Source organism: Bison bison, unplaced genomic scaffold (assembly GCF_000754665.1).
Source record: "Bison bison bison isolate TAMUID 2011002044 unplaced genomic scaffold, Bison_UMD1.0 scf7180017864471, whole genome shotgun sequence".
NCBI lineage: Eukaryota > Metazoa > Chordata > Mammalia > Artiodactyla > Bovidae > Bison > Bison bison.
Window position 1 is genome coordinate 38,601,715 of NW_011495032.1, and position 24,095 is coordinate 38,625,809.

Consider the following 24,095-nt stretch of genomic DNA (forward strand, 5'->3'; position numbering starts at 1 on the left):
CCCACCCGAATCCGGTTAAAGCCTAATCCTCCCCACACCTTCCATCGGACGGGGTAAGTAGCCTGTCTTGCTACTGCCTGCAGCAGACTTAGCCATCCCTGCGGGCAGCCGTCTGTCCATCATTTTGTCATTCCAGCACGGTCCCAGGCTCCTAGGACCCCGTGACCAAAAAAAAAAAAAAAAGAAAGGAAATAATTCTTGGCTTTGAGGAGGAGCTTCTGGCTGAAAGAGACAGAGAGAGACAAGCCAAATAATTTCTACCAGAAATGGAAGTGAGGGTGTTCATGAAACAGTATTTGAATATCAGGGCTGGTAAGGTCTTGGACGGCTTCCCAGGTGGCACTAATGGTAAAGAACCCACCTGCCAATGCAGGAGACATGCAGGAGACTCTGATTTGATCCCTGAGTTGTGAAGATGTCCTGGAGGAGGGCGTGGCAACCCACTCTGGTATTCTTGCCTGGAGAATCCCCATGGACAGAGGATCCTGGTGAGTATAGTCATAGGGTTGCAAAGAGTCGGACACAACTGAAGTGACTTAATATACACGCAGGGTCTTGGAAGCTCCACTAGCTCAGTCTACTCGATGATGTGAACACTGGGGCCCAGAGAGGTGAGGCACACTGACCAAGGTCACCCAGTGCAGGACTCCCTTGGGAGCTTCCTGGCTTCTCAGATTGGACATCCACACATTCTTGCCCAGGCTGTGGATAGTTCCACAGATGCCCGTCGGCTCTCTCTTCCTCCCCCTCATTCTCCTCTGAGTCATTGAACTCAAAGTCGTGTCTGCTTTCAGATCCGCAAGTTTTTGCCCTCCCCGGGTACCAGGCCCCAAAGTGTGGGGAGCCCAGGACAGCAGTTGCTAGACCCATTTAAAGGAGTCAGGCAGGCAGTGATAAGTGCCAGCAGAATCATTTTCATTAATTTATACCGTTTCACAGCTCCTCCAATCTGCCTGCTCCCTGCTGGTCCTTCTCTGGCCTGACTGAGATTGCTGTTCTGTTTGTTTCTATTGTCTGAGAAATAAAATGGCTTTGATTACACCCACGGTCTCCCATGCATGACTATATTTGGCTGCCCACAAGGCAGAAGGCACCATCTGTATTCCTCTGCAACTGACTTCTGGAGAAAGTCTGCTTGCTGCTGAGGGGCTTGGACTGGGGTCACCACCAGACCCGACCCTACCCCACCCCCAGCAGCTAGTGTGGATGGAGGGGGATTGAGGGAGAGCTGAGTAAATGGGCAGGATCCAGAGTGGACCAGTTTCCTTCCCATTAGCATCAGATGAAAAGGAGGATGAGGCAAAGGGGTGGTGGTGGTGGTTTAGTCGCTAAGTCGTGTCTGACTCTTGCAACCCCATGGACTGTAGCCTTTCAGACTCCTCTGTCCATGGGATTTTCCAGGCAGGAATAGCGGAGTGGGTTGCCATTTCCTTTTCCAAGGGATCTTCCAGATCCAGGAATCGAACCCAGGTCTCCTGCATTGCAGGCCGATTCTTTACCGACTGAGCTATGAGAGAAGCAAAGGGGTGGAAGCTAGTATTTTTGAGAGCATAAGGCGAGTTAGTCAGTCAGTCAACAAAGAGCATCTATCGTGTGCCAGGATCTGTTCTCAGTGCTAGGGACTCAGAGGTGAACACAGAGGGGCAACTTATGTACATCTGGGCTGAGATGTTGTTTGAAACGTTAGGCAACAGGACCTGCGCAGACATCAGCCCCTTAGTTGCCTGGTAGCCCAAGGGGTCCCCGAGGCCCCCTGCTGTGCTGGCATTAACCCTTTAGTTGCTGGATCCTGGTGAGGCCTGGGAAGGGGAGCCCATGGGAGGAACTGGGACGGCTGGGCTGTTAGAGCCCCAGACAGCTGCTGCTCACCAACCAGCATGGAAGAATTAGGTTATGACAGCAATGTTGAATTTCAGTCATGTGCAAGGAGCATCAGATCAGGGGCCTGAGGAGGGCCTATAGCAAACCGCCTACAGTTAGGGGTGACCTCTGCTTAGCAACAGCCCATAGTTGTCTCAAGGGCAGAAGGGGCCCTATGATTCTGGATCTTCAAGTTTTTCAAGAGTCAGTTCTAGAAAGTGTTTGTGTGTCTGTGTGTGGAGGGCAGGGAGTGGTGGGGGGTGGGGGTAGGGGCTCTTTCTGTTAAAAATAGCTATATGCCCAGTCCAGTTCAAAGAAAATATATCTTTGCCTACACACACCCCCCAAAGCCCCCACTTTGAGCCCTCTGGCCTTAGGATACCAGGAACTGTGTTGCACTTTACAGATTAAACCACAATTAATTCTCACACCCACCCATAAGGTTCCTACTGTTCCCTTGAGTTGACAGATGAGAAGAACCCAATTTGTTTTCTATGGGTACAAGAAAGGGCGGTTATTTGAACCTAGGATTTCCTGTCTCCAAAAGAAGGAAGGACCCCTTCCAGTGCACAAGTGTTCTGGTGCTCCAGTCGGCACTTGTCCTTGTGATAGGTGGGCAGATCTGCGAAGGGGCCAGCACGGGAGCTGGGGGTGGCTGTGACCCGGCTAGGATAGCTACAGGAGTGGTGGGGAAGTATGGGGTGGGTGAGTATAATCTATATGGAGAAGTGGGAATGGGGTAGGCATGTTAGAAAGATTCTGGGGTTTATTCCAGCCAGAGGCATGAGCACATCTGGGTCGTGGCTGGGGAGTCAGGGGTGAGCTGCGGTTTTATTTTCCGCAGATCCTTGCCGACAGATCCTCATGCCACTGTCCTCTCTGCACTGGGTTCCAGCCATGCTCCCTGCCCTTGAAGATGCCTGCTGTGATTGGGCTTGAACCCAATCTGCTTCCACAGGTCTGGGGCCACCAGCTGGTGGGGGGGATCTTGTGTTCTCCTTCTGCAAGACTGTACTGTGATGACAAGGCAGGAGAGAAGTGGTGTGGCACTGAGGTCTAGGACCGGTGAGGCAAAAGGCACTGCCCAAAAAAGAGCATGGAGATAGGAATGTGCATGTCTGTGGGAGGAATGGCAAGTTGGCCACTGTCCAGAAGGACAGGGATCAGTGGACAGAGAAGGCTTAGATGGAAGCCTTCTGGCCATGTTGAAGGACTCTTAGGAGACTAAGACCAAGATATTGAGATATTTTATCCAGTAGGCACTAGGGAGCCATAGAGGGTTTGGCAGCAGAATGTTGGATGAATTAGGAGGCTAGAAAGTAACCTCTGAGTTCCTAACGTGTGCCAGCCCCTTGACATATCCTTTATCCAGGTTTATATATTTTCCTTATGTATCTTTCAATGAATCCTAGAAACAGCCTTGTGAGAAAAGTATTAAATACTTCCACTTTGCAGGGAAGGGTAACTTGTAAATGACAGCTCAGGATTGCCACGGACTGGAAGGCTTTGGGAGACTGGAGGTCGGGAGAGCGGTTAGAAGGCTGTTGTCATATCTAGGGGATGAATAGCAATATCTGTAACTGCCAGTGAAGCCAGGAGGAATGGGAGTGAGGGAGGCGGGAATGGATGCTCAACTCCTCAGAGTAGGACCTAGGGACAGTCAGTGTGGATGGAGCGAGAGGTAGAAGTCACAGCATGTTACCCCCAAGAAACCATCAGCCGTGGAGGGAATTTGGGAGAAGGGCTCAGTTCTCAGAAGACAGTCTCACTGTGGTTTTGGAAATGCTGCAGAGGTGTGGGAAATGTCGTTTTTAATTCCCAGTTTGGCAGTACAGAAGATGGTCTAGAATAGAAGTTTCTCAACAATACTTACCCTTCCTACTTGTAATGCATGCAAACGTTTTCCTATCCTATTCTGGTCTATCTCGTGGTAGGACGGGGAGGCGGGGGGGAGTGGATGGAGGAAGGAAATGCTGGTTGCAACTCAGTCATGCAGCTGACTTCAGGACCCACAAATGAGGTGGTGGTTTAGTCACTAAGTCATGTCTGACTCTTGCGACCCCATGGACTGTAGCCTACCAGGCTCCTCTGTCCATGGGATTTTCCAGGCAAGAATACTGGAGTCGGTTACCATTTCCTTCTCCAGAGGATCTTCCGGACCCACGAGTCGAACCCGGGTCTCCTGCATTGAAGGTGGATTCTTTACCCACTGAGCTCTGAGGGAAGCCACAAATGAGGAGTGGCCTGAAATCTGGACAGGACTTCACCATCAGCAGGGGGATGGAGGCTGGAGAGCGAGTCCTCATTTTCAGTGCAACCGATGTCAGCAAAGACGAGAGGCAGGACCATATAGACATGGAGTGGGGAATTCTGAGTGCCTAATGTGCAGAGGCGGAGAAGGAAATAGCAACCCGCTCCAGCACTCTTGCCTGGAGAATCCCATGGACGGAGGAGCCTGGTAGGCTACAGTCTATGGGGTCCCGAAAAGTCAGGTATGACTGAGTGACTTCACTTTCACTTTCCACTTTCATGCATTGGAGAAGGAAATGACAACCTTCTCCAGTATTCTTGCCTGGAGAATCCCAGGGACAGAGGAGCCTGGTGGGCTGCCATTTCTGGGGTCACACAGAGTCGGACATGACTGAAGCGACTTAGCAGCAGCAGCAGCAGAAATGTGCAGAGGAATATAGGGAGGAGGACTTCTTTTTTTTAAATAAGTAATTATTTTAACTATTTATTTTGTATTGGGGTATAGCAGATTAACAATGTTGTGACAGTTTCAGGCGAACAGTGAAGGGACTCAGCCATACATATAATGTATCTTTTCTCCCCTAAAACCCCCTTCCAGAGGAAGGAGGGCTTCTGAAAGGCCACATGGTTTTGGAATTAGATCATCAAGGACCTTCCAAGGAATATTTTCAGTCGGTGGTGGAGGTAGAAACCAGGTTGCACAACTGGATGGGCATGAGGAGATGAAAGAGAGAACGCTCCCCCTTCAGGAGAGAGTAAAGATCTGAACACGCCTGTGTCCGGAGGAGAGGGAGCCAGGGAAGAGCACGTGATGGAGAGGGTCTGACAGTGATGTATGTGGGTACAGGGAGAGGGTGGTAACAGCGGATGAAGTCCTAGGGGTGGTGGAGGATGCTGGGGCAAAGAGCACTGGTGTGGTCACTCTGGGAGGGAGGCAGTAGGAGAGGAGGAGGGACTAGGTAAAGACAGACATTTGCAGAAGTGAAGAGGGAGCGATGACCAGCAGGAGGGGAGAGACGATGGCCTTTGAATGGCTGACCCCAATTTTCTCAGTAAAACAGGAGACAAAGTCATCTGCTGGAAGGAGGCTGGCAGCTTGATGAGAATGGGGAATGTTGGAAACAGCTGCGGGAAAGCATCCGTAAGCAAGGCAATGAAAGAAATCCTGAGTAGTTGGAGGACCCGTTCAGAAGACTTGTCTGTGAAACCGGTGATTTGCTGGTTTCAGAACCTCTGTTCTCTCCTATCAGATACATTCAGAGCAGGGACTCCCACTTCTCCCTAAGGTTGCATACTGGGCTCCGTCCATGCCAAGGGCAAGAGAAACATTGTTGATTCACTGCTAAAAGGCCAAAGCACACAAACCATTGTGCCGGATATTTTGAAAGCAATTTTGCCTCTGGGCTTTCCAAAATAAGCACCTTCTTTTAGATTTCTGATTCCACTTGCAATACATCTCTTGACAGCACAGCCTAGCCCATCTGGACCTATCAATCAGCCCTTATCATCAGAGGGAACTTTTCTGTCCTTCCCCTCCCTGGGATTTGCAACCCTGTTTGCACATTGGAAATGCTTAGGGAGAGTTAAAAATACCAAAGCCTGGTCCCACCCCTAATGACTGACCTAACTGGTCTGGGTTTGTGGCTGGACATAGGAAGAATCCCCCCACCAGATAATCCTAATATGCCTGCTAAGGATAAGAACCCCTGAGCTCCTTGACACTCAAGGTGTGGTCTGTGGACCAAAAGTATCCGCACTGACCTGGGTTCTGTTGGGATGCAGATTCTCAGGCTCCACTCCAAATGCCAAAATCAGATTCTACAGTTGAGCAAGAACACCAGGTGGTTCACATGGCCATTAAAATCTGAGAAGCTCCATACCAGAGATCTAACTGCTTAGGCCCTCCCTCCTGCCCTGTGTAAGATCAAACAGGAGGGTTTCAGTGATCATGGCTCCTTGACTCTAAGCAGCCTGGTGAACCACTGATGGATGCTTGCTCCTAGAATAGGAAACCAGGCACCAGTAGCCAATCAATCAACAAATTCCTCCCAACTTACAGCAGGTAGACACTGAGTACCAGAGGTGTTGTCCTGGGGTATATTAGTCTACAGCATGGTTAGCTGGAACATTCTTGAAGGGTGATCAACTGTCCAGGTTGGTCTGGGATTGTCCCAGTTTTAGCACTGTAAGTCCCACATCTTGGGAATTTTGTCAATCTCTGGGGAAATTGGAACGATTGTCCACCCTATGTTAAGTGGCATTGAGTAACATTTAGAATTGATTTTACCCCACATATCCTACAAACATGGGCTTTTCCAGGTGGTGCAGTGGTAAAGAATCTGCCTGCCAGTGGAGGAGACGGGGGTTCAATCTCTGGGTTGGAAAGATCCCCTGGAGGAGGGCATGGCAACCCACTCCAGTATTCTTGCCTGGGAATTCCCATGGATAGAGGGAGCCTGGTGAGCTACAGTACATGGGGTCACAAAAGAGTCAAACATAATTTAGGGACTAAACACCACCACCTACATCTTCCCTGGCATGTGTGCATCCAACAGTAACACACACACATAACTTATTTTCTTTGGGGCCTCAATTTCCTTATCTCATAGAAAAGGAAGTTCCCTTTCTCAAATCATACTGTTCTATATGCAAGAAAACCTGTAAATATTTTCTTGCATGAGGGTAGGTAATAATAGTGCTGATGAGTGATCAAAGTAGAATGATCAACTTTGGAATGATCGTTGATGCTGTGTCTGCCAGGCCTCCACAAGGATGAGCAAGCACAGAGGGTCTGAGAAGACTATGGGGCCTGGTGACATTTTGATGACACTTTGATGACATTTTATCTCATCTCTCTAGCTAGACAATGGCCTATAGGTGAGGGACCTGAAATAAAAATATGCCTGAGTCTGAAATGAGATGCTGTTTCCCACCCATGTTAGAGGGACCTGGTGTATTTAGAGTCCCTGGGCCTCTGGACTCTCCTTTGTCAACCTGCTGCAGCTCCCACCTGGCTCTGGCAACCTGAGGTGGTTGGTACCAAGGTGATCACCCACATCAGAGGGACCCCTGTGTCCCCACTCCTCAGACGGGCTCTGTAAGGCAGCCTCTTGGTGGAAGCAGAACTGGATTAGGCCAGGACGGGCACAGGTGCAGCCCCAAGTCAAGATAGGCTCATTGCTGCTACAGCTGATCCCCTAGAGAGGTAGATATGACTCTGCTGAACAGAGTACAGAGAATGGATGAGAGAATTCATGTGTATTGAAACAAACAGGGTTTCTGGAAAAGCTCCTCCTTCTGCCTGGAATGCCCTTCTCTTCTGTTATCTTGAACAATTTCAAGCCCCCTGCACCCGCCCCACCATAGCTGTCTCTTCTTGTGAGAAGCCCACCTTGATCCTGTGTTCCCAGAGCACCTGGCACAATTCTTAATCCTCTCCATCCTGGATTATAGTGGCCCCACCTGCAGTTATAAGACTGCAGAGCTCCTAGAAGACAGGAGCTGTGGTCCAGCTCACTAGGATAGCCAGGATGCTCAGTGCAGCTCTGGCACAAAGCAGTTGCTAAATAAATAAGTGCTGAATGAATGAACTAGATGTTTTACACCACTCCTGTGGGAGGAAGACAAAACAAGTTGATATCACAGTCTCAACAAAATCCACATACTGACTTCTGCAAGGTATCTTGTGGTCTGTGAAGCTAGAAACACACTCCTTTGCCTTCTGTAACCTCTGAGTCTAACTTTAAACAGCAACACTTTAATGTATATATAGGGAACTTGGGGTGATATCCAAATGCACTATGAAGCAGACATATTTTATAAAGGCTATATTTTATAAAGATTGTCAGTGATAAAAGTTGAAATATAAATTATAGGGTTACCTCCAAATTCACTAGAAAATTCAATTAATCATAAATGTATCCCATTCCTCCACTTTTTCCCTCCCTAATCTCTTTCATTCTCCAAACATCCCGATAAATTAACACTTTACTACAACATGTTTCCCTGGAGAAGGAAATGGCAACCCACTCCAGTATTCTTGCCTGGAGAATCCCATGGCCGGAGGAGCCTGGTAGGCTACAGTCCACGGGGTCACAAAGAGTTGGACACGACTGAGCGACTTCACTTCACTTCACAACATGTTTATGTCTTAGGAAGTGAATGAATGAATATTCCTGTGACTGGCAAGGGGCTGGGGAAATGTTTTATTCCTGTGAGGGGCAGATGTAGGCTCTAGTTGCTGAGGCAGCCTTAGCATGTTGCCTTCCATCCACCTCTCTAGATCCTGGTTTCTTACCCCAAGAAATTAGGAAAATAAAGTTTGCTCTTTCCTCCTTACCAAAGGAATATGAACCCATGTCTGTGTATGCATTGGAGGATAATGTAGCTCCTGGACCCACAACTGAAGCTTCCAGATAAAACCTCAATTCAGGGACTTCCCTGGTGGTCCAGGGCTTAAGACTCTGCCCTTCCACTGCAAGGGATGTGGGTTCGATCCCTGGTTGGGGAACTAAGATCCCACATGCTGTGTGTCATGGCCAAACAATGAACATTAATAAAGTAAGAATAGTAAAATATTTTTTAAAAGAAATACTTACAGAAAAAAACCTTAATTCAATAAACCAAGAAAGTTTTTGCAGAGTTATTATTACCAGGTAGGTGCCCCCCAAGAACAACCAGCCCAGCAGGTTCCACTTACAGAAAGGCCAGCAGGACCAAGTCCCAAAAGGCTGGCCTTGGGAGGAGAAGCTTCTAGAGAGGAGTTAATGCACCCCTCCCCCATTTGCATGAAGCCCATACTTTAATCCACCCAGTTCTCTAAGGAGAGCGATTCAGGGTCTTTGAGCAGAGCAGGGTGATTTGGAAAGCAGCAAGAGGGAGAGAAGATTAAGCTGTGTGGGAAATAATCCCGATGAGGAGAGGGTAGATCTCGTATAGCTGGCATTACACAGACTCCCACCTGGAGAATTCCCGCTACCCGTCCCAGCATGGTCCCTCAAGGATAAGCTCTTCTAGAGATCCTTCTCTAGCTTTCCCTGACGTTGCTAGCCACCCCTCCTGTGTGGTCCTTCAGCACAGTGGGTGTGACTCTGGTCCAAGGTACTCATTGTTTTGATTATGTCATCTTATGGTTGCTTCTCAGCTTGCCAGACTCTTCCCTGGAGCATCTTATCTCCACATCCTCAGGGCGTGGGTGTGTTCACTCAATGTCTGTTGACTGAGTAGTCACACCGATCCTTTTGCTGCCACCAAGCCAGGTGGACCAGAAAAAAAAGGGACAACAGGACATTTTTATCTTTAAATAATGACCTTTGGGGACGGAAGATCCCTTAAGAGGTCATCAAATTTATTCCCCTCGTTGAGCAAGACTGATGAAGGGCCCGCTGGGATGCACTCTGGTCCTGTCTGTCTTGGCCCTGATTGTCAGCATCACTGTGCCACAAAGCTGTTTTGTCTGCTCTCAGCTAGGGCCTCCTCCCCTGAAAAGCCTGTTCAGTAATTGTCTTTTAATAACACTTAATTAACCAGACAATAAGCCATACCTTTCTATTATGGAAAATTCCAAACATACATAAAAGTAGAGAGAATAGAAGAAAGCATGAAACCCATCACCCAAATTTAGCATTTATCAACTTACGACCAGTCTTGTTTCACCTTTAGTCACTAGATTATTTTGAAGCAAATTCCAGCCATCATGTCAAATGTTAGTTAGTAGACAGGATAAAGATTACCTCTCTCTATGTGTTTTGAGGAGGAGATAGCAGAAAACTTTTGAAATCAAACTACATACGTTTTCAAAAGCCCCAAACTGATTTTTTTCTTTTTTTTTTTTTATTGCAGACAGACACTTAATGGATGCCAGAAGTAAGAGACAAGGCAGTGACTCTCAAAAACGTCAGTACGGAGTTTGTAAGGACCAGACCCCTGGGGCTCTCTCTGGAACAAAGATGATTGAAAGGCAGGAGCAGTCAAATGGACCAACCCCCTCAAGCGCCGTTTTCTTTTGTGTTCAGTAGATGCAGTTCACATGCAGACACGTGTCCACTCACTCACTCCCACCCACAGACAAACACACACCACAGGAGAGGACATCTCTTCACTCCTACTCACACTTGCCCTCAGTCACCGGTGACTGCCTGCTTTGGGCAATTGTTCTCTGAACACATAAGTGAACCAGAGTCCCAGCATCAGAGAGCTTTTCTTTCTAAAGTAGCCCACTGCTCCATGGAGGCTTAAGTCTGTGGCTCCTGGAGAAATCGCCACAGGATGAATCAAATAAACAGCCCACACTCACTCAATGTGCCAAAGCGCTCCTTTTTGGGTGTCAGGTTAAGAAGTGTTAAAAAAAAAAAACATTGCATAATGGCCAATGCTCTTCATGCTGATGATTATGAACTCTGTTTATGTGCTCAAGATCCTGTATTGGGAAAACATTCCTGCCCACTCAACACTTTTCATTGCTCAGGAGTCACCCTGTCAATTTCAAAGCACTTGGCACACAGTCGTCATATCTGGGACATGTGTGAGGAATGTTTGTCATGCTCTGCAGACAGAGGGGTAAAGAGAGACCAGACAGAGAGTGAATGTTTAGCTGGAGCTCCTTCCTTGTACTATAGTAGGTGTTGTCTACTCAAATTCTCACAATATTTCTATGATGTTATTTCTTTAATTTGCTCCATAGAAGCAAATTGTTGCAGATAGAAGACACTGAAGCCCAGGGCATTGAATGGATTTGCCCAAAGTTGCTTTCAGTTTCTGAGTGCCAGAGCCTAGATTCTAACCCAGTGTTTTTAACCACCAAACCCATACTATTTTTTCTGTGCCTTTTTCTATATCCTCCCCCCCTCCCCCGCCCCCAATTTTTCCAAGTATGAGAAACTACCCCCTATTTAAATTATTTTTAGTTTTCAACTTTTCATTTTGAAACAATGTAAGACTCATTTGAAAACTTGTTAACACAGCTTCCCATAAACCCTTCACCCAATTTCTCCAAAGGTTAACATCTTATAGAATGATAGTACAATGACCAAAATGAGGAACTTAGCATTGATACAATGCCATTAAGTAATTGCTACATCTTATTAGCAACTGTCCCACAAAGGGACAGAAGCAAGTCTGGTCCAGACTTTCTCTGGTCCAGAAGCTAGCCCAAATCACACATTGTATTTAGTTACTGTATCTCTTTAGCCTCCTCCAGTCTAGGGTGATTTCCCCTACATTCTTTATCTTTCATGACCATGACCCTTTGGTTTTTTTTTTTTTAGCCTGTCTCTTTAAATACTAAAGAGGGGCTTCCCTGGTGGTCCAGTGGTTAAGAGTCTGACTGCCAACGCAGGAAACATGGGTTTGATCCCTGGTCAGGTAAGATCCCCCATGCCGCAAAGCAACAAAGCCCATGTGCACAGCCACTGAAGCCCGTTTGCTGTAGAGCTGGTGCCCCACAACAAGGGGAGGCAGCACAATGAGATGCCCTCGCACCACAACAAAGAACAGCCCCCCTCACCGCAACTAGAGAAAGTCCAAGCAAAGCAACAAAGACCTAGCACAGTCAAAAATAAATTAATCTTTAAAAAAAATTTTTTAAATACTAAAAGAGTTCCACAAACCCTCAAAATGACTATACTTGTACTTTGTGTGTGCATTAGTCACTCAGTCACGTCTGACTCTTTGCGAGCCCATGGACTGTAACCCACCAGGCTCCTCTATCCATGGGATTCTCCAGGCAAGAATACTGGAGTGGGTTGCCATTCCCTTCTCCAGGGGATCTTCCCAACCCAGGGATCGAACCCGGGTCTCCTGCATTGCAAGCAGATTCTTTACCACTAGGCCACCCGAAAAACCCATACTTGTACTTTGAGTATCCGTTAATTGAGAAAATACTTATTGACAAGAAGCTTAACAAACGTGAAAGATGCTTTTGATTTTGTTCGTCCTGGTGGCTTCCATGTACATTTGGAAAATTTTATGTGTATCTGTGAAATAATTTTAATTTACTGACAATGCTTGAGTATGTTTAGTTTCACCTACCCCTGTGATATTTTGGAAGCTTCTCCTGATGTCAGCAACCCACAATCATACACACATCAAGGCAGAGATTCTCAAAGAAAGTTTAGAGAAGACCACTGAAAGCCTGGCAGATCAGATAACATTAACAACTAATGTTCATTGCATCTTTGCAATTTTATTGTGTTTGTATTCTACTCTTTGCCAAGAGTTTTGTATGCATTACATCATTTGAGCCTCACAATAGTACCTTTAAGATAGGCACTATTATTATCATTCCCATTCGACCATGGAAGAAATTAACATTTCTGTCTGTAAGTAACTTGCCCAAGGTCACATACCTACTGCAAAGCAACCCTTCAATTGGAATGTAGTTCCGCTTGGCTCTGAAAGCCCCATATTCTTATCCATGCCAATTTTCCCATAAAACATCTCTGACGTTTTGCTTCCATTGTTCCAGTGTCTGGAAAAGTCTTCATTTCCTGTTTTCCAAATTCTTTCTCTGGTTCAGTCTTCAAGGCTCCACTCTTAGGTCACTGGGCTTCCCAGGTAAAGAATCCACCTGCCAGTGCAGGAGACACGGATTCCATCCCTAAGTTGGGAAGATCCCCTGGAGGAGGAGATGGCAACCCACTCCAGTATTCTTGCCTGGAAAATCTCATGCACAGAGGAACCTGATGGGCTACAGTCTATGGGGTTTCAAAGAGTCAGACGTGACTTAGCGACTGAGCACACACACACACACACACACACACACACGAATGTCATTCTTCTAGGAAGAGTTTTTCTATTGGGAAAGGAAGAATTGGATTTATAACCTCAGATATTGCTCCTCCGCCTGATAAGGCATAAAAGAAGACAACAGAACTAGAAGGGGCTTGGACATTCCCTCGTACCACCTCCTCCTTACATAAATGAGAAAACAATAACAATGGCTACTAACACTTATTGCATGCCTACTGTGGGTCAGCAGTGCTCTAAGTGTTTGGCATGTGTTAGCTCATCCAAGTCCCATGGCAACCCTAAGAGGGAGGGACACACAGTGTGGAGAGAGGGATTTCCAAAGCTCGTGACATCTGAACTTCCTCTCTTTCCAATCACCCAGGAGAATGACACTCCCCACCCCTGCTACGGGGAGTTAGACAGAGCCACGTCTCTAGATCCAGCCAAGTTGTAGGCAAGAGCGATGTGCCATTCCAAAAGTGGAGCACTTCATTGTCGGTACTCAGTGAGCTGTGAGGGAGCACGCTGTGCGCCATCTGTTCCCTTACTCCGGGACTCTAGGGCTTCCCCCAGAGGCCCTGATTTGACTTTGCTCAAGAATAGCCTCTGAACATCATTCAGGAATGTGAATTGATGGCTGTATTCGTCAGGGAAACTAGCATCCGCTGGGCAATGTCTTTACACAGTCAAAGTTCGCGTCTCTCCCTCATGTCAGAGTCACACAATGGTTAGACTTTTTCCCATCTTGTGGCTGTCCCAGGTGGGACTTGAAGCTCTCAGATCACTGAGACAGGGATGGAGAGAGATGTAAGAGTCATCAATTCCTTCCTCCTCACTGAGAGACCTCCTTCCTAATCACATGGTCCTGTGCTCACTTACCCAACTACTGCCCGCTCCTCTATGAGGGCCCACAGCCTTGTTTCTTACATGTCAGGGAACCTCAGGTCTGGTAGAAACATTTCTTCTCCCACCATTTGGTTTCCTCCTCCAACTCCTGCCTAATAACACTATTCCTGTGAAGTAGTCCCCTACTCGAAATTGTCAAAGCCAATGGTTAGAAATACAGCTTCCAGGGCCCATGGCCTGGGACTCTGCATTTTCCCCACACCTGAGGCACTTCTTGGTGGCCACAGATATTTCAGGGCAATTGTAAAGTGTGCAACCCATGTCAATGTTACCCAGACTTCAGTCACTTACACTGTTTGACATATTCATACTATTATTTTCTTCATAGTTAACATTTTTCTCTAAATGTCTCATACTTTTACTTCAGTAAACTTATTTCTAAAGGAGACTTTTTGTCATTACCATAAGCAAAAAAATAAAAGCTATCAGTAACTATTAAAAGAAGACAAGTTGTGCTACATTCATACAATAGAATATTGTGTGTGTGTGTGTTCAGTTGTGTCTGATTCTTTGTGACCCTGTGGACGGTAGCCCACCAGGCTCCTCTATCCATGGGATTTCCCAGGCAAGAATACTGGAGTGGGTTGCCATTTCCTTCTCCAGGGGATCTTCCCAACCCAGGGATCAAACTCACACCTTCTGCATCGGCAGGAGGGTTCTTTACCACTGAGCCACCAGAGAAGCCTCCCCCGAAAAAAGAGTAGACACACACAAATGCAAGAGAAACAAGATTAACAGATTCTAGCTCGATGTTGCTGTGTGTCCAAAGGCTCTGAGTGTGGTACCTTCTCTCTTTGTTTACAGAGGAGATTGACAAGCATTAAAAAGACATGCAAGACATGTTATGAGATTTATGAAAATCTTTTCATGTTATGAAAATCTCCAGAGATTTTCTCCTGACATAATCATAAGATATGAGAACAAAATATCAAGAGAACAACATTCTCACTTGAGGATCCATGTTATTTACCATCATGTCTGTCTAGAGTATCTATCCCATCCCAGCTTTCAGAAATGCTAGTCTAGGGATGACCCTAAATGGAAAACACCTTGCTGTCACCTGAGCCGGTATTTCCACTGCCAGTTCCTCAACACGCTCCTCTCTGTGCACAGCCTATTCCTGGCATCTAGGGATTTCAGAGTCCAGAAAAGTGTCTTTCTGCACAGTTCCTGCCAACAGAGAGTGTTATTTAACAAAGATTGGTCGGGGACATGGTGATGATTGAGATGAGACACATATGTTAGAGGACTTCCCTGGTGATTCAGTGGTTAAGAATCTGTCCTCCAATGCAGGGGACATGGGTTCAATCCCTGGTCAGGGAACTGAGATCCCACATGCTATGAAGCAACTTTGTGCTGCAACTGCTGAGCCAGTGTGCTCTAGAACCCGTGCATCACAAATGGAGAGGCCTCACAATGCGATAGAGACCCAATGTGGCCAAAACAGAAAAAAGAAAGAAAAATATATTAGGACTGAGGGATCCAAGCAGGAGAGGATGGAGGTCCAGCTGAATCAGGAAACGCAAGATAAAAAGTCAGATGAACAGAGACATTGGATCTAAATGTGTGTCCCTGATGCTCAGGCATGAAAACAGCTGGGGCTTTCTGTAGTCAAAGCACAGCTTTAATCAGCGTGTCTGATTTTTTAAGGTTGTTGTGAGAGCAGGTGGTAGGAAAGACAGCAGTGTGATCTGGGGGCCCCACTCTGGTCTCCAAGCTACATGGACAGAATCAGGTAAATATTGTTCTCACTTAACGAACAACTGCTGTGTGCCTAGAACTTTAATCATGCCCACTCCTTATGTGTTCAAGCTCAGCACTTTATTCCTGCTTTATAGATGATGAAATCTAGGTCCAGGGAGGTTAAACAAGTCACATAGCTGGGAAGGACCCCAACCGTGATTTAAATCCATGTCTTTCTGACTTGGAATCCCATGTTCTTCTCATCTTTGTACAATTGGATGAGAAAAGATCTGTTCTTGGTCAAGTGATCTCAAGCCAGGATAATGATCACTATGATTCCTAGAATAAGAGTCATTGCTATTTGTGATTCTAGAATCAGAAAAGGAGGTTGGATGGGGTGGAATGGTTCATCCATTTCCCCCTCATTCAGCATTTTAACTTATATACACATATATATACACATATATGCCCGTGTACACACAAGTGAATATGTCACTAGGAACCAAAGATAACACTGCTTGTCTGGAATGTGCTAGGAAGGAGGGGAAAGGATCAATATCAAATCCCTACTGTATGCAAGGGTTTCCCAGGTGGTGCTAGTGGTAAAGAACCCGCCTGCCAATGCAGTAGATGTAAGAGATGTGGGTTCGATCTCTGGGTGGGGAAGATCCCCCGAAGGAGGACATGGCAACCCACTCCAGTATTCTTGCCTGGAGAATCCCATGGACAGAGGAGCCTGGTGGGCTATGGTCCACAGGGTCACAAAGAGTCAGACCTGACTGAAGCAACTGACCATGCGTGCACTGTATGCAAAGCCCCATGTTAGACATCAGGGTGGTTTCAAGAGGCTTCTTTTGGAGAAACTGATGTTGCTTCTCTTCAACCACATCCAGATACCATGAAGGAAACTAATCTGATCTGTCCTCCTCAGCATCTCTGAGCACAGGCCCTGTAGATACCCTCATCAAAGCAATGAACTGGCTACAAGACTGGGTCTTATGTGTCTCCTACGTGGGTTTGGATCACAGAGCCTATATTTGCAGAGCCCCCTTTTTTCTGACAATTTGCATCTATCTAGAACTCAGACAATAACTTCTGCAATTTCACCTGTCTTGTCATGCAACAGTCAGTCCTATGTCCACCCCATTTTACTTTTAACATGCACAGACGGCAGTATCAAAGATGGACTCTACGTAATACACACAGCATCTAAGTGACTATCTTACACATGATACTTCTTAGAGGGGGATGGTATACAGTTCGGCCCACACAGTATTCACTTGCCAGATCGTTTACATCCGGGCTCACTTCCAACTTGGCTTCCTTCCCAGCAAACAAGAAGCAGCTCGCTCATTCCCACACTCCTTTGAGGATCCCCTCCCCCTCAAACCAACCACCCTCCCCCAACTCACAAGCCACAGCTGGGCTTCTCCACATACCAGCTGGAAAAGAGAGCAGAGGGAGAGAGAGGGAGATACATTGATTTCCAGGATCTCTCATTTCTTCTTCCAGGCTTTTTTTGAAATCCATATTTCAGCTCTATAAATTCTCTGTATGGGGGCCTCAGCTAGAAGCCACACCCAATAAATTAGCCAACCCACCGCAAGCAGATGCAGGCTGGCAAGTGAAGAAGGATTACTCCAAAGTGAGCACCATGCAGAGAATCTACAGAGAGTTGAGGTGAGAATCACTCCAGCACTGTCAAGACACTGGCTAACTCCCCTCCTCCACTTCATGCTTTATTCATATGCATGCATGTGCACGTGTGTGCATGTGAATCACTAAATCTGGAAAATAACCAGGGGCCCAATGGTGAGGTTTAAGCCTCCTTACATCATTTCCCAATAAAGCATTAGAGCTTTGTTGAGACCCCTCACCAAAGGGTCCTTGGAACTTCCAGCTAAAATAGGACCAGGACTGTCAAATCCAGCAACTGGGAAACAACAGTGGGGAAAAAATCTCCAATGGGAAAATGAAAATAGCTCACACGTGATTTGGGAGAAAGGTGGTGACAGGTGTGCTTCCCCTTTCCTGGGATGGTTCTGCATCCTAGGTCCATGATGGTGTCTGTTGCCTGCCATTCAGGAAATGCTCGCTCTCCTATTTTACATGCATGGAGCAAATTCAGGATTGCAGCCATCACATCCTCATCAGCACCTTAGAATTTCTACAAACACAGGACAGAGACTGTTCTTTGTGATCTTTGCTGAAGATACATTTTTACAGGCCATGTGCTATATAGACCCTGGAACTAGATATTCTGAAACTAGATGACCCTTTGAATTAGAAAAGGATGCAGACCCTTCTATTTCTGCTTAGATTAAAATCTCTCTGGACCCCAAGCAATCTCATAATGAATCCCAGGTCTCAAGCTCAAAGGGGATTTTGAGGGTCATTAGTTTCAGATGTCCACTTGAGCCCCCTTTCTAAGGCAGCCTATACTATCTTGGAGACAGCTTTGATAGAAAGTTCTTTCTAATATCAAAACCCAAGTTGGCTTCCCAGGAGATTCCACCACTGGCCAAGGCATTGCCGTTTGTGATCACAGAGGACAACTCTGCCCCTTCTTGTGTGCAGCACATGGTCAGCCAGTGAATGTATTTTTCTCTTTTTTAGTCTCTTCTCCCCACTTCCCATACCTGTGGGGCTGCCCATTGCATAAGTTCTAAAGGCTCATTCATTTAGCAAATACTTATGGAGCATAAAGCCAGGAACTGGACTGATAAGCAAATCACAACCAAGTCACTGCTTCCAGGGCTCTTACAGTCCCTTTGCAATGCCTTCCTTAAACTCAGGCAAGGGGGCCCCTTGCTATAGTAGGCTCCACTCTTCCTTCTTCAGCTGCATGCTTTCCATAGCATGAGGAGCCTGCAGGGACCCGCAGCCCCTTTCTAGAACATGCTTTGATTACCTGAAGCCCTGGAATTCCTGCCTATGTAGCTATGAGCCTGCTCCCCAAACCTTCATGGTTCTCCTTCTTCAGGCTCAAAAGGAGAGAGACAAGAGGAAGCTCTTTGGAGGTGGTATAGATAGAGCTTGGACAAGCCAGTGCGTGTGTCACATGTGTATGTCCAAGGCTTGTCACTGTACAAGAAGGAGCCAGCAGTGGAAGGAGAATCTGAACAGAGTGGCCTGTTGACCAAGGGCCTAGTGTCCCCATTTGCCTAGCACAGAATTCAGAGGACCCTAACAGTTTTGAATTCAGACCTGTTTTCCTTCTTGTTTTGAAGGTATATCCTTCCAGGACAGAATGATATAATGGACTTTGTTTAACAGTTTGTTAGCTGGTTTTATTACTTCTAAATATTTTGGCCTATGATATGTGAAAGGGTTTTTCCAATAGTCATGAATGGATGTGAGAGTTGGACTATAAAGAAAGTTGAATGCTGAAGAATTGATGCTTTTGAACTGTGGTGTTGGAGAAGACTCTTGAGAGTCCCTTGGACTGCAAGGAAATCAAACCGGTCCATCTTAAAGGAAATCAGTCCTGAATATTCATTGGAAGGACTGATGCTGAAGCTGAAACTCCAATTCTTTGGCCATCTGATGCGAAGAACTGACTCACTGGAAAAGACCCTGATGCTATGAAAGATTGAAGGCGGGAGGAGAAGGCGACAACAGAGGATGAGATGGTTGTATGGCATCACCGACTCAATGGACATGAGTTTGGGTAAGCTCTAAGAGTTGGTGATGGACAGGGAAGCCTGGCGTGCTGCAGTCCATGGGGTTGCAAAGAGTCAGACATGACAGAGTGACTGAACTGAACTGCACTGATGATATGTGAGACCATATCCATGCTCTTGCCCTGTGGTCCATAAATGTTAGGTATGGGTCTATTCTTTGTGGATATAGATATTAATTAATCACACAAAGAAGTATAAAATTGAACCATGATGATAAGAAAAATAATATGCTATTTCTTCTCTCCTAAAATGCTCTATTTGATCTCCATTCCCAAAGTTCTCCTTGCATCTGGGGGTTCCCAGTTTCCATTGAACCCAGCAACACCCTCTTCTCCTACTTTCTGAGATCCAAAAACTTTGACTAAAATATTTCACATTACTCTGGCCCCTTCTGAACTTGGAGCTCCAGAGAAATAAATCCCAGGAAGAATAAGGGAGGCTGACCAAGACTAAATCCCTTCCAGACTTACTTATTTCTTGCTTTTCATTAGGTCCAAAACAGGTACCCCATCACCCGTCACCCCCTCTACTATGGTAGATTCCCTCTTTGTACCCACTCCAGGAGCTCCACAGCTGACCCAGGCTGGGAGATGGTTTCACCTCTTTGTTAACGTATTCTTGTGTCTCACAACTCTTCTGCTTCCTGCTGTCTAAACTCAGCCTATTTCTTCTCACTTAGTCTGCAGCAGCATCAGAGAAACCTTCTCTGACTAATTGGAGAAAAGGTAGCAAATTCATCCACTTGTCTCTCTGAATAGGCACCCCACACTTTAGCTGCTTTTAAGCATGCATCTCTTCCTTGCCCTGATATTACTGTAATTCACCTGCGACTCACTGTCTGTGTGTTCTTGATCTCAATCAGCCTCTGTGATGTCTGGGTTAGATTGTGAAACTCCCAGAGGGGGCAGGCCCACATCTGCCCTATGTCTCCAGACCCTGCTCAGCAGAGCAGCAGGCAAAGGTGGGCACTTAATATAGACTTTTGATGATGGAAACAGAAGAGCAGCACTCTGTCTAGAGCATTGTGAGTGAGCAAGAAGCGAGCTGCCACCCAGATGGACCACAGCACAGCAGTTCTCCTGCCAGCCTGGAAGCTGGAACACACTTTTCCTTTTAAACCAAGTATGTGGGAAAGGGGACAATGTCTTATCTCTGAGATAACAAGAGCAACAAACACCGTGTCAGCACTGCTCTAACGGTGTTGACCAATCTGGTGCTCAGAACAACGTTTTGCATTTTGGGACTGTCATCATCAGGCCAGTTTTACAAATGAGAAACCTGAAGCACAGAGAATCTGTGCAAATTGTTCAGGCCTCAAACTGGGGCCATCTGGCTTCAGAGACCTCCGCTTACCCGCCACGGCACACTTCCTGGACATGAACTAGGGCAGCTTCAAGCACAAATGGAGAGCGAAGGGCTGCCAGCCAGGCTCTTGTCCCATGCTCTAATGGATCCTTGACCGACTGATCCCTGTCCCACCCAAATGACTGGCTATGGGGAGGAGTTGGCTACTCAGGCAGTTGTCCAGTGTGGAGCCAAGTTGGCCTTCAAAGCATTTGTTCACACCCCACCCCTCTCTCTCTCCTCCTGTCCTCTCTTCTGTTTCTCAAACATACTAGGTGTGTTCATTCCTGGGTCTTTGAACCTGCTGTCTCCTCTACCTGGATAACTCTTCTTCTAGACCTCTGTATGTGTCCCTGGGTCATTTGCATTACTTAGGTATCAGCTCAGATGGTATATTCTTAGGGCAGCTGCTCACAATCTGTCTGTGTAATGTAGCTCCCAAGCCCTCCCCCTCCTTCTTGTCTAACTCATTTTCCTGTTTTGCCTTCATCACAGCACTCAACACCATCTGAAATCACTATCACTTTTTTTGTCTGCTAGTTTACTTGTCTATTTCTGCATCTTCACTTGAACATTAGCTTCAGGAGACCAGAGATCTCATCTGTGTTGTTCTCTCCTGGAAACCCAGGGTCTGAAACAATATCTGGCATGCTGTAGGTGCCCAACAAACATTTGTTAAATATATGCATGTGTGAATGAATAAATACTAAGTCCTTTAGAGATATATATGAATTTGGAACTTGTTGTATCCTTCAGTTGCCTGCCCCTCACCACATACATTTTAAGCCTTTGGCAGGAAGAGACCAGGTTTTCAGCTTTGGCATCCTTTTAGCCCCTGGAGTAGTGGCAAGTGACCGAGGAGCTGTTCAGTTCCTTTGTCTGGTCAGAGGAAAGACCAAGACATTCAGCTACTGAGATTGCAGACTGTCTGCATTAGCTGCAAGTCCACGTGTGAACAATTGCTGGACAGCTCCCTCCCTGAACAGAAAACAAAATACTGAAATCTCAGCTTTTCACTTTCTGCCTGCGTCTGACTTCTCTTTCTTCTTTCTCTAGAGAGTTTTCCCCATCTCCTCCCCTTTGTCTCCCTTCCTCACTGAAATCCTGTGAAGAAAAACAAGCAAAAAGTGGGAAAATGTGTTCACATCTCACACATGCGACTCTTGTTTCTAGTATAATACAACCCCATTAAAATCTCCTGGCTCCTGCCCAAATAAAGCAAAACCTCAAAACATAATAATCATATGCAGAGGGTGCCTGATTTGATCCAGACTTAGTATCCACACTATCTCCCATCCCTCTCACATAATAATAGAGCTCATTTCTTTATTGGGGCTAGCTTTTTTTTTCACTCCATGCTTTATTTGTGACACACTATAAAAATAACAAACAAGAAAGGAAAGCTCCTAACCTTCAACCAGACCTTATGTCACTTAAGGGTATTTCACAGTATTCCTAAGAATTTTTTTTTAAACAAAATATTGCTTTACCATAAGCAAAATATATGTCATTATATATTAATCCCTTTCAAGTCATTTTCAGGCTCATTATCTTCTGGATCCTCTCAACATACTTATAAGGAAATGTGGGGAATAGAAAAAGGTTCTTTTAAATCACAGAAGTTGGAAAAGGGACCCTGGGGAATAAAGAAATTGAAGGAGTTCACACAGCAGATAGATACCATCCAGAACAGGTTCCAAGCCCTGTTGTTTGCTAGAGACAAGCATATTCTTGCCAGAAGCCACACTCCCAGTGCCCCTGTGACATTCAGACCTGAACCAGGCATACGGGAGAAGAAATAAGTCTCTCTCTCTCTCTCTCTCTCTTTATTTTTTGAGAAGACGGGGCTTCTAATGGGGACAGATGCTGACTGGGAGCAGCCCAAAGTGAAACACACTTCCTGTTCTCAGCTGTGCCACTCCTCCTTGTGTCTGCACTGGATGCCCAGCCCTGGAAGAGGGGCACTGAGCAGGCACCTGGACCTTCCTGCTGAACAGGAGTCTTTGGCTCTAGGCTGCAGTCCAGTTGGGACTTTTTGGCAATCCTAGTCAAAAAAGGGCTTCCCTGGTGGCTCAGGTGCTAAAGAATCTGCCTGCAATGCAAGAAAACTGGGTTCAATTCCCAGGGTAGGGAAGATCCCCTGGAGAAGGGAATGGCAACCCACTCCAGTCACAAAAGGAGGAACCCTGCCCTCAGCCTCTCAGAGACATTTATTCACACTGAGATCAACATCACTTCCTCTCATAATGCCTGGGCCATGGCCCCAGTCATTTTCTGTCCTGAAGTGCCCTGCTCATTCCAGGCAAACACGAGATGAATGAAAATGTCCACGAAGCCTGTCTCTCAAAGACAAAGCCTTCAACAGAAACTAGAGGGTGCAGCAGCATGTCATCCTAGTACACCATCACTTGTTGTAGGAGCACCCAGAAGCCTGACCCTCACTTTAGGGAAGCTGGTGAAGAAGGGGCTGATGTGTGACCATATATCCCTGCCCAGGGTGCAACTGAATGTTCCTTCTCCAGCATCACTAAGTCAGATTTTCAGGTGAACCTTTCTTATCTGGGATTCTGTGGGTCAGAACTGTGTTGCCACAATTTATGATTCCAGAAGAATGTGCACATATTCTCCAGCACTGCAGACACTAGATTGAAAATGGGGCTAGAAGGGGTGGTGTGAGTATGTCTTTGAAAATCTGAATGTGTCGGGGTAGGGAGACCCCTTGGCCTTGGGAAGACTCTGGTCCATAAGGTACTTGGCATCTCTATCCGGATGGGGAGAGTTTAAGGGACTTTCTAAGTTCATGTGCTTTCAGACCTGCCAAGGGGAATAGTTATGATCAGACTCCCTATTTCCTTCTCCACTTTGCTTAAACTCCCTCTCACCCTATTTACCTAACACTTTCAACCTAGAAAAACTTGAGTCTGACAAGAAGTGTATTAGCAAACTGTATAATCTTCACAAACTTACAAACCCTCTCCATTTCCTCCTCAGTAACTAAAACACACTGCCAAGGATGTCAATATAATATGGGAGGGGATCATCTCAAAGGGAAGAAACAGATGTAGGCTGTTAAGGACAAGATCTCCATACACTATCAGAGAGAGAAGAAGTTTCAATCTGGAACTGAAGACAGTCTGGAGAAATGTCACTAACGACAAATCAGATACAAGGATATCTTGGCAACAAGCATGAATGTACCACCAAGTTCCTTCATTTCATCCCTTCCAACTTCCAAATCTTCCCCTCTGAGGATGCTTATGGAATTTTGGGATGGAATCGAACATATGGAAGGAAAATGCAAAACAGGCTCCACCAGGCACCAGAAACCTCTTGGGAAAATTTAACCACATGAAACATCACTGGGGATCCCTTAAAGCTTACAGTCCTCCTGCTAGAGACAGCATAGGGCAAGTAGGTGAGTAGGAAAAGGGGGAGAAGGGTCTCACCTGTTCCGGCCCCTGGAAGCAGATGCGGCAGAGTGGGGTCCTCATGCCACTGTCCAGGCTGCTTCCCAGTGAGTAGCGATCCTCAGCCTTCCCTTTACAGAAGTCATCTGATGAGGCACTGCTGAGCAGCGAGACAGGTGGCTCTGTGGCTGGGCCACCCCAGTCATCTTCCACAGAAGGTGGCAAAGGCGGTGGA

The 24,095-nt window shown here is 46.4% G+C and overlaps 1 protein-coding gene across 1 annotated transcript in view; it reads right to left on the minus strand.

Moving 5' to 3' along the window:
• The window catches only part of MARCH4 (membrane-associated ring finger (C3HC4) 4, E3 ubiquitin protein ligase), a 115,685-nt gene that overhangs the window by 91,170 nt on the left and 420 nt on the right, over nucleotides 1-24,095 (minus strand). Inside the window, exon 2 of the mRNA XM_010861160.1 lies at nucleotides 23,900-24,095. Within this exon, the coding sequence (XP_010859462.1) occupies nucleotides 23,900-24,095 (196 nt within the window). The remainder of the gene's footprint in view (nucleotides 1-23,899) is intronic.